Source organism: Ziziphus jujuba, chromosome 4, assembly GCF_031755915.1.
Source record: "Ziziphus jujuba cultivar Dongzao chromosome 4, ASM3175591v1".
Taxonomy (NCBI): Eukaryota; Viridiplantae; Streptophyta; class Magnoliopsida; order Rosales; family Rhamnaceae; genus Ziziphus; species Ziziphus jujuba.
In genome coordinates, this window is record NC_083382.1 from 22,826,910 (window position 1) to 22,838,070 (window position 11,161).

General features: G+C 29.7%; 1 protein-coding gene across 1 annotated transcript; it reads left to right on the plus strand.

The window, feature by feature from the left end:
* The first annotated feature begins 5,540 nt into the window (after positions 1-5,540).
* On the plus strand, positions 5,541-10,755 carry LOC107417147 (probable tyrosine-protein phosphatase DSP4). The gene is made up of 5 exons (XM_016025722.4): positions 5,541-6,139; positions 6,358-6,451; positions 9,641-9,698; positions 9,813-9,856; positions 9,955-10,755. Exons 1-5 carry the CDS (start codon positions 5,871-5,873, stop codon positions 10,138-10,140), a joined length of 651 nt encoding a protein of 216 aa, XP_015881208.1. The 5' UTR covers positions 5,541-5,870; the 3' UTR covers positions 10,141-10,755.
* The last annotated feature ends 406 nt before the right edge of the window (positions 10,756-11,161 follow it).

Below are 11,161 nucleotides of genomic sequence, written 5' to 3' on the forward strand. Positions count from 1 at the left end.
ACTAGTTTTAGAGATCAAGAAAATGTTATATAAAAAACTACTTTTGCATATTAAATCAAAGCTATTTTTGAGTATTAAATCAAATCTAAAACGTTTTAGAGACCAAGATGTCACTTCATCTTAATCAATTTTTTTTTAGTGAATAAAAAAAATAAAACCTTCTTGATGGTATTATAGACCTTAGGTCAATCATCTTGTGCCAGGTGGAATTACAGTATGAGACATGTTACAACAATAACCATATCAAGTTTTGAACTATATATAACTTTCGAACATGCAAATATAATGGTTGAATTGATTTTCGTTAAACTAGCATTTTTGATGATCACCTTAATTGGTTCTTAATTAAGCACTATCAAATTTATATATGTATATATATAGTTTTAATATATTAAAAATACAATAAAAGTCTTATAAATAAGACCAATTATGTAACAAGTCAAATCATCTAAACAATGTCATTTTATATAGGATGTCTTTATATAAAATCTCTCTTAGCATCCTCGCCATAGTTCTATTTATGTTTACATAAAGAAAATGACATATATATATATATATATATATGTATACCATTATATATCATATAATGATATATATATATATATATATATATAATATAAAAATAATCATCCTTTCATCAAAGAGAAATTTATCAGGATCATCTGTGACAACATGTTGCAAGAGGTTATTCTGGCATACAATATGTTGCATAATGTTTTCATGAATGATCCTGGGCAAATTTATTTTCGATGAAAGAAAAATATATAAAAGAATTCTCTAATTAGGAAATCTATGATTTTATTCAATCAACAATTCTACTTCATAAATACTAATAGCTGCTACATCTCATATCAAATTTTAGATTTTAATTCAAATATTAATTATCAAATTCACCAATGATTAAAAATTTACCACATAAACAATTCTAATTTAATTAAATAAAAAATTACTATGTAAATATATTTGATATTGATATTTATTTGTGTATTAGACTTTGCATCAAATTGTGTGTGTATATATATATATAGGAGATAACTTCACAACTCCTTTTGATAGATTTGAAGTTTTCTAGTGGACCAATAGGTTCCATACTCAAAATGGAGACTTTAGACTTTTATCCAAAAAAAAAAAAAAATTGAAATTTTCCACTAGATTCTTCCAAAAGGACAAGTTTGAAAATGTTAATAAAACCCATATTGATCAAATTAATAACATTTCATGTTCCTATTATATATGCATTGGTTTAAATTATGACATCATTTATTACCTTTTTCAATATAAGAAGAGATTTAACGAACCGATGAATTTGTCAAAACTTTGAACTTATGTGATTTCTATTTATTTATTTATTTTTTATATTGGAGAGACATTCAAATTCATGGCTTTATTCGGAAATTATGGATTTTGCTTTGATTTCTGTCGAAACTCAACCTCTCTCTAAAATTGACAAATATATTACTATTTTGAATTAACTTCATCAAAATAATTATTTAAATAAATTGATTAGTTGATAAATTATCTTATATCAATTATGCCCATATACAAAGCCATATATTTGACATATTCATTGGAATAATTATTGTAACCGATTAAAAAATAAAATAAAATTACATTGATTTGAATATTATTTTTAAATTCACAAAAATTCAGTCGAATGTCAGCACTGACTTAAGGAAATACATGTGCCCCAAAAGGATCGTTCAACTAAACGACAAAATTTAAAAGGAAAAGGAACTCTTTTCAATAATTCAGTTGATACCTCCACCACTATGCATGTTATTTCGTTGCTACTAAAGCACTGCTTTTACCAGTATATATGACAACTACCTTAACTGAATTTTTAGAAACACATAAAAATTAAACATTTTTAAATTTGAAAAGATCGTATCATAAAATTAAAAAAATAAAATAAAATAAAAGAGTTTTTGAAAAATGCTCCATGAATTTGAAAAGTTTTGTGCTTCATAAACACTCTATAGTTTTAGACTTTCAATCCTTAGCCTATAAAAATCGTGTGTTTTTAAATGTTTATTATAGACATTTTCTTTTATTTGTCAGGGACTGATTATAAAGGTTGGTGTATTGGTCCCACAAAAAACTTTTAGGACCAAAATTCAAGATTCTAACAGTGTAAAAGGTTGCCCCCCACCCAAAAAAAAAAGAAAAAAAGTCATGGTAATAAATCATGGATTTCATCCTACTGCCTATATTAACATAATAGAGTCTGAATGAAAATGATAAAACCATCTATTTGAACTGTTAATTTGTTTTAAATGTTTGAATTATACGAGATAAAACAGGTGGATTCGGAATAAATAGTCATTTTACAAATTTTTTAACACGTGGTAAAAATAATTAAAAATAATTAAAATATTAAATTACATCAATCACATCAAAATCATATAATCATTTTTTGCTACATATTAAAAAATTATAAAAAATTATATAAATATAAAAAAAGATGGTTCAGACTTCATTTGATTTTTTTTCTGAATTATATGGATAGACTGGATTGTTCCCACCATTTGACAATATCTCATTCTATCCTAATTTACTCAATGTATCAATTGAATACAATACATCGGTTAAGGAAGAAGAATTATTAATTTTTTCGATGCAAATTTGTGGACCAAAAATTAATAGGACTAGTTAGCTAATTGGACTTTAAGTTTCTCATTTTGAACCAGATAAACAAGTAACTTGTCCCGTGTAGAATTCAATTTTGAACCTTATATATAATAGAACGGTGCCTACTTTATAGTGTCTACAATTTCAAACAAGTATTAATTGTGAAAACCTATATAATTTTTTGTGTGGAGATTTGATTTTCCCAACAAGACTAAAAGATTAAAGTACTCAAACGCTAATAAACTGGACTTATGATGAAGAGGGTAGAGATTTGAATATCATTATCGTTTACATAGGAGGCTTAATTATACCTATAAAACTATAAATCTAGATCTATATTGCTTGCCCGATCATCAATTTCTACCTTACAAACTTTTTTTTTTTTTTTAATTCATCTAACAAAAATACGATAGAGACTAAAAGATCAAAGTAACCCAACAATCAAAATTTTTTTTTTTTTTTTTTTGATAAAAACCCAACAATAAATTTGATGATTAGGGCAATGACTATGATCATATGAAGCACCAAATCAGCAATCGAGTAAAAATGCAGAAGGTGGGAGTAGTCATTTTTTTTTTTTTTTTTTTGGGTGCACTTTTTTTTGCAGAAACAGATTTTCACACAGTCACGGTCACATTCTCTCACAGACAATTCACAGTACCTTGAATAAATTAATTACGTGGCGCCATGATATCGTATTTGTTCCACTTCCAAACACCCCACTACCCTCCAAAACGACCACGCTTGGTTCGCAGCATATTCCTTAGAATGTACCAAAAGCATTTTCCATCATGAATGCCCCACAACTCTAATATTCCTTCTTATTCTTATTTTATTTATCCGATATATAATAAAGTATTTATGTTTTTTTATATAATTTTTTTTTTGTTTTATTTATCCATTCCATTTTGGAAAAGTATCCACTATGACAGATGCATAGTTTGCAACTGTGGGGCCCTATGTCGAGTCAGAGATCACAGTGCGTGTTGATCTCGATTTTGATTGTGATTGGCTGGGGATTTTCCGTGGCAGTGGTGGTACGGAGGAGTGGTGTGGTGAGGAATTCGATGAGCGTGTAGGATTTTGATTTCCAAGAAAAGAAGTTTGTGGTAGGCTGTAGATTAAAATTTCTTTTTAGTCAATTTTTTATTGGCAGGGGAATAGGACTACACCCGTTTGAAGAGATTGGATGCACGCTCCATTTTGGTTAATTTGGAACTTGATTTAATTAGATATATCATTTCGTAAAAGTAGTGCTGGGTTTTTATTTTTTATTTTTAATTATTTATAATTTGTTTACTTTTAAATATTTAGAATTTAGAAAAAGAAAAAGATAAGGATAAAAATGTTAAAGGAAAATAGGGAAGAAAAAAAAAATTCAAGTTTTTCTTTTTTGGTAATTCAAGTTTTTTTTTTGGTAAATAAAAATTCAAGTTTATAACATCTTTCCAAGGTAAAGAAATGTGAGAAAAGGATAGAAAGAAAAAATATAAGCTCTAACATAGAATGTGACATACTTACTAGGAATGTAATAAATGTTGAAGGTGATTGGAGATGGATGATGATTAGATTATAGGAAAGGACAAAAGAAAAATTAAAGGATTTAGGAAGTGATGAAAGTGTAAGCAGCTGTTAGATTTCTATTCTTTTTCTGTGAAGAAATCTTGTTTTCCTCACATTTTCTGGGGGAAAATCAAAATCCTTGATATGTGTAAACTTTTCTTTCTATATTTTCTATATTGGATATCAAGTTTTTTTTTTTTTTTTTTTTTTTTTTTTTTTTATTTTTAATTCTACAACCGAAAGAGAATCTTAAATCCTCAATAAAATTGTTCGATTTCCTTCCTAAAAATTCAAGTTCTAAATATGTTTTTACTTTTTAGTATTAATTAGAATCCTTTAAACATCTTTACCGAGTATAAATGTAAGGAATATTTAAAAACAAACACACCAAAACAAATAAATTTTAAAATTGTATTATTTTTATTTTTACTTTCAAGTTAATATTTATTTCTGATATTAATCTAATAAATTCTAATAAATACAGATTTTATACCAACTAATAAACAAAATTACATTGAATTAAGTTGAAAAGACTAAATAAAAAATAAAAAATAACATTTTTTTTTAATTTCTGTATTTTCGTAAGCGCCACTTATCAATCCCGATTAATATCTTTATTTTCATTGCTGCAAATATTTTGTACCACACTCATCTAATTTTTAGAATTAGAAAACTAATACCATCTCTCATTACCGTATCCAACATTCCAAAAGGACATTATGATAATATTATAATAAATCATATAATTCTTTTTCTTTCAAAATTGCCATATTAAATTACTAGCATTTAATTATGTATCCATTTGACAAACAGTTTTAGAAATAAAGAGAACCGTTCCTTTTGCTTTTTTGTTTTTTTTTTTTTTGTTTTTTGTTTTTTGTTTTTTGTTTTTTGTTTTTTATTTTTTTATTTTTTTATTTTTTTGGGAACAAAGAGAATCGTTCCCTAATTGATCATATAAAAATTCGTAAATGCTCCTCTTTACCTCATAAAAGTTTTAAAAACCACCAAAGAAAACACCCCTTTCGGCGGTGTGGTGGAGTCCCCTCAATAATTTGGAAGCATTTTTTTCACCACGCGCCACAACACGCGTTGTGAATAGTCAAATTTTTTAAATTCATCATGATTTTCACCAAAGAGCCATGCCGTTTTCAATTTTATTGTTTTTCTTCATTAAAAATGAATATTTTATTTTTGTCATATTGGTCAAAACGTTTTTCCTCACACTTCGTTTTTAGAAAAAACAAAATTCAAAAATATATATATTTTTTTCAAAAATAAATTTTAGTAGATATATATATATTTTTAATTTTTTGTGAGTGCCGCTAAATCTATAAATACGGTTAACCATAGTCTCCACCATCAACAAGCTTGCCTTAACAACCTGCGCCACCTGATTTTCTCTCTCTTCTTTCTTTTTCTCTCTCTAAACCCTGTTCAACTGTCACATATATATATCAAATAAAATTGGAAAAAAGAAAAGAAAAAGAAAAAGGGCGTCCAAAGCAGCACAGAGAAGGAGAAAGAGAGAGAGAGAGAGAGAGAGAGAGAGAGAGAGAGGAAGTGGAGGAATATCCTTTGCGATCCCAAGCCAAGCCCTTTTTCTCCTCTTTATTTTTTTGTTTTTTTGGCTCTATAAATAGTTTCACGCGCTCTCTTTCTTCTCACTCACAACTGATATGAAAGTGGACCTACACAAAGAAGAAGAAGAAGGAACCGAGATGTGTAGGAGTCTCGAAGTCCCCACCGCCGTCGCCGCCTTCGACCGCCGTCGATTGCCACAGCCAGAGCCGATGGTCACCGTCGGTGATGATTGTGATAGGGATGGCGAGGGCCTTTTCACTCCTCCTCTCAACTTTGCCATGGTTGATAATGGCATTTTCAGGTCAGGTTTCCCTGACTCGGCTAACTTTGCATTCCTCCAGACCCTAGGACTCCGTTCAATCATGTAAGCATTTTTGATGTTCTGATTATAAAGCGGCATTATATTCGCATTTTGTTTTTTCAGTGTTTGTACGTGTTTTTATGTTTTTTCTTTTTTTCTTTTTTCTTTTTTTTTCGGTTGATTTTTGTTTGGTTGGAGAGAAAAATTGGGTGGATTTTAGGGTTTATTGATTGATTTGTTTAGCATATAAAATTCATTGTTTCTTATATGTTTTCATTTAGATGTATGTGTCCCGAACCGTATCCCGAGGCTAACATGGAGTTTCTTAAGTCCAATGGGATTCGGCTTTTTCAATTTGGGATTGAAGGTTACAAGGTATGTGTGTGTCTTTTGCTCTCCAGGCATCTGATGGGCTTTGGATCGTCTTTTTCCAAGCTACTTTTTTAGTTTCCATTAAAGTTTTTCATTGTCAGCATATGTTTGACTATTTAGTTGTTATTATTATTATTATTATTATTATTATCTTTATCTTCAACTTTAGCACAAGTAGTATAGACATATATTTATTGATGTATTTATGTACTTATAGTGTTCAAGGATATTAATTCATAAAATTATTCAGTTGAGTAATTAGCAAGTTTCATTTTGCTCGTCTCTCTTTCCTTTTTTTTTTTTTTTTTTTTTTTTTTTTTTTTTTTTTCTTCTTTTTGGCTCGGTAATTTTGCTTGTCTTTGAAATTTGATACAACTGCGATCTAATCGGTTAATTATTTTTAGGAAAAATAGGTTCAACAATTATTCATATACCAGTTCTAATATAAAATAGTTGTTCTTTTTCCTTTTTGGGTGGTCTTTTTGTAACTTTTTTTTGTAAATTAAGTGGCAAAGACAGAAGCAGTTGGAAAATGGGTGGCAGTTTTTAGGTTGTAATTTGTGATGGGGTTTCCAGTCACACTGGACTTGTCTGATCTAACATTAACAATTGTACGTTCTTCGGTTGAACTGACGTGCCACATTGGGAAACTACAGTATTTCTTAAATCATCCGTAGTATGATTATTTGATAAGTCTTTCTTTTTGAACTAAAATTATTATTTTTAGAACAATAATCATACACCCATAAGATTATTTAGCGCTAACGATAAGAATTTTAATTGTTCTTAATTTGAGTATTCTGACTTTGTACATATGATACTCTTTATTGTCTTTTTTTATTTTATTTTATTTTTTTGGGTGGAATACTCTTTATTGTCTATTGCATCTAACAAAACTACAAGAATTAAATGTTTAGATATAAAATGTTTAGATAGAATCCTTTCAGACAGATGGCATGTGAAATGTTTCTATGTTCTATACAATTATCACATGCTATTGTTCCTTTTGATAAGTTTAATGGTTAAATCTTTTGAAGCATTAGTTTAAATGCACAAGCAAAGTATAAGACGGCCATCTAGAGTATATATGTATTCTGCTCTTCAATGCGAAGGCCAAGGCATCTATGTTATGCTATTGTTTTTATTGTATGTCCATTACCATATTATTCTTTATACTTTTTTGTCATATGGTTTGATTCTTTGTACTTAAGAAAAGTAATTGATACTTCTGTTATTTGATTTGAAGTACAAGCACCGGAAAACTTTGGTTCCATATCCTTCAGGTTCATGTTTTTCTGCCTTATTTGTTCTGTATATATGTTTGTATTTATGGCGTTTGGTGGAAATTGTTTAGGACAACTTCATGGATTTGCTTAAGCCACTGGCCTCCATTGTTTCAATTTCAAGTATGCACTTCAGTATAAATAATTAAGATCGAGTTTAAAGTGCACAGAGCACTATTTTTTATTTTTTTTCATACAATTAAATCATATTTGCAGTGCCTCATACAGAAGTATTGCATCCTTTACAACATCAATGCACCAAATGGTGCGCCTTAAAGTTTATGTCCATGACCCTGAAGTTTCTATCACAACCATAGCACATCAAATTATCTGTTAACAATGAACTTTCCTTAATTTATCAAAATACATAGATATTGGCAAATAGCTTAATAGAAAGGTTATAAACGTTGGGGTTTTGACCTTATTGTGTAGTATTCTAGTGTGTTTCATTTTAAGAATCTAATAAAAATTTTAGATTTTAACAATTGGAGTGTGCTTTTGATACCTGATCCCATCAAGTTTTCTTTTCAATATATCCAAAATTAAAACTTGGTTCTCGCAGATGGAAAGAGTGGACCATGCCACTTGACTATCCCTGTGGGATACCTGATCCAATCAGTTGACATGAAAGTATGTATAGTTTAGCGTCTTGGATAGAACTCCATTTGGACTCAGTCTGTAACAGCATATCGCATTAAGTTCTGATGAAGTTTTTGTGAGTTCACTTCCACTGCCACCCTTGAGTACCACTAAAATCCTTCTAGTCCCAGTTTAATGGATGGAATTCAAGGTTATTGCTAACTAAGGCCTATACACTGGACTAATGAGTCTTCTTGGGTAGTAGAACACCACAAATGACAAACATTTAAGATTGTCGTTCAACTATGGGGTTTATTTGTCTTCCTACACCAGATGCATGTTTTGAAATCTGCGCACGATGGCTAGCTTCGAAACTTGTCTTCATAAATTATTTAATAAAGCAATTCTTAAGTATAATCATTCTAGATCCTTTATATTTCATATGTGCACGATGGATTTTTTTGGTAACCAAGAATTCGTATTTCCTGCTACTCTTACTCCCTTAATCATGTTAGCAGTGATTGACCCCACAGAAAAAAAAAAAAAAAAAAATTCATATTAGCAGTAATGGTTGGCAAAACTTTATTCTTCACCTGAGATGTGTATATAACCATGTGGAATGTTCCTATATCATAATTCAGTATCCATAAATATTTTATATAATTTCCTAAATGCATCCTTAGCTACTTTTTGTCTTCTTTTGCATTGAGTTTCAGCAACCATGTTAAAGTTTAATCATTCACACATGAAAAAACAGGTTAAGAAAATTTTCTTGTGAAAATCATTCCTGACCGGATGCTGATTTCTTTTTTACCAAAACCATCTTACCCCACATTAAATGATAATCTTATGATAGGAAATTCTTTTAGCATGGATTGAAATGGTGTCCAACTATGTCTATCAAAGAAAAAAAATACAAGAATTAGGCAAGACAACTGGTAGTTGGATACTAGGGACGTGATTTAATCGCACTAATTCGGATTTGAGGCTTGGCTTGGCCACAAGTTTAGTATTATTGGGTTGATCATAATAATGGGCTGGCAAGTATTGGAAGCAATGATTGGGCTGGTTGTTCCTTCTGAGTTTGGCTCAATAATGATTACAATTATTTAGGAGAACAATTATGAGCCCCAAGTATCAATGAAATGATCAAACTTATTAGTATTGGTTGTTATAAGATGGGGATATAATTTTCTTTTGGGTTTTGTGTTTATAATAGTTGTAGAAATCCTAGCTGTAAATAGATTAATAACATGATTGCATTAGCAGCAACCAAGTTTATAACTTTGATCCGTCACTGCAAATTGATATATCCAAGTTGTGCATCCAGGAGCCATTTGTTAACATCCCAGAGGATACCATCCGCGACGCGCTGAAAGTTGTCCTTGGTACTTCAAGCACCTAATGGATAACATTTTTTTTCCCCCCCCTTTTTTGGGGAAACTATGGACTTGTTGGTTGAAGGATTTGCTAACTTTTATCATGATTTGTCTGTATTGCAGATGTGAGGAATCACCCAATCTTAATCCATTGTAAACGGGGAAAGGTATGTGCAAAAGTATTGGTTCTTAATTCTCTTCTAACCGATTTAAGGACAATAGATTCCAAGTTATAGATGGTTTGCTTATTTTTAATTCTATTCAGCACCGAACTGGTTGTCTTGTTGGCTGCATGAGAAAATTGCAAAGGTGGTGTCTCTCATCTGTCTTTGATGAATACCAGCGCTTTGCAGCAGCGAAAGCTCGAGTTTCCGATCAGAGGTTTATGGAACTGTTTGATATTTCCAGCCTGAAGCATCTGCCAATGCCTTTTTCATTTTCAAAGAGATAAAAGCAACCATTCATTTTGAATGGCTCTTTGTCCTGTCTTGCTTGGAAGAGAATCTAGATTCTACTTTTGGAATAAAATAGAAAAAGGTGATGAGTTCCTGGAATGCATTTCAACGGCTAAGGAATAATTCTTCCTTTTTTTTTTTTTTTTTTCCTTGAGAATAATAAAAGCCTATAGTATTAGCATTTCTTATTTTGAGTTTTATGACCAGTTTCTCTTTGAATTACATGGCTAAAGGGCGCTTCCTCCCCAAATACCGGCCCAACATTATCTTTGGCTTTCGGTGAGGGAAGAAAAAGGGCTTTTACTTAAATTGTTTTTGTTAATTTTATTTTTATTTTTTTTGCTTTGTATGTAATTAGCCAGAATGGTTTGGATTGAATAAGGCCCTTGGTTATTTTAGTATTTTTTTCCCCCTCAAAGAGGTCCTGTAACATTTGATGGATATCATTTCGAAGGAATTAGAATCCCAAAATTTAGTTTGGCATGTAGTAAAAATATGATTGAATATTGTATTAACCTTTATTTTGTTTTACAAAGAGTAAAATTGTCATAAATAATGGTATACATTTTCTTCTTAAGAAATTTGAGAATACAAGGACCTCTTTATTTTAATGGCTTTTGGCACTAATATTTTTTGTAGTTTTAATATTTTTGTACCTTATTTCTATGGTTTTGAATTAGAACAAATATTTGTTTACAATGCTGTATCAATGAAAAACTTTACTTCTTAACATCATTGGTGTCAAAACCCTTATTTTAAAGAGTATAATTTTTAAATTAGAGAGTAGGTAAATTTTATTTACACTTTTTCAGTTTGTCATAATTATATTTACGTTTTTTTATAACATCATCATTGATCTTTCTTTAATTTCTATATCTATTATAATAAACATAACCTTTAATTTTTTGTATCTCTTTTAGAAAAATCAAGATTTTATGATTGAATAATTATGTGAAAATACAATTTTGGTCTTTAACTAATAACATTAATTGGTAAAAAAGGACGGACAAATATTTT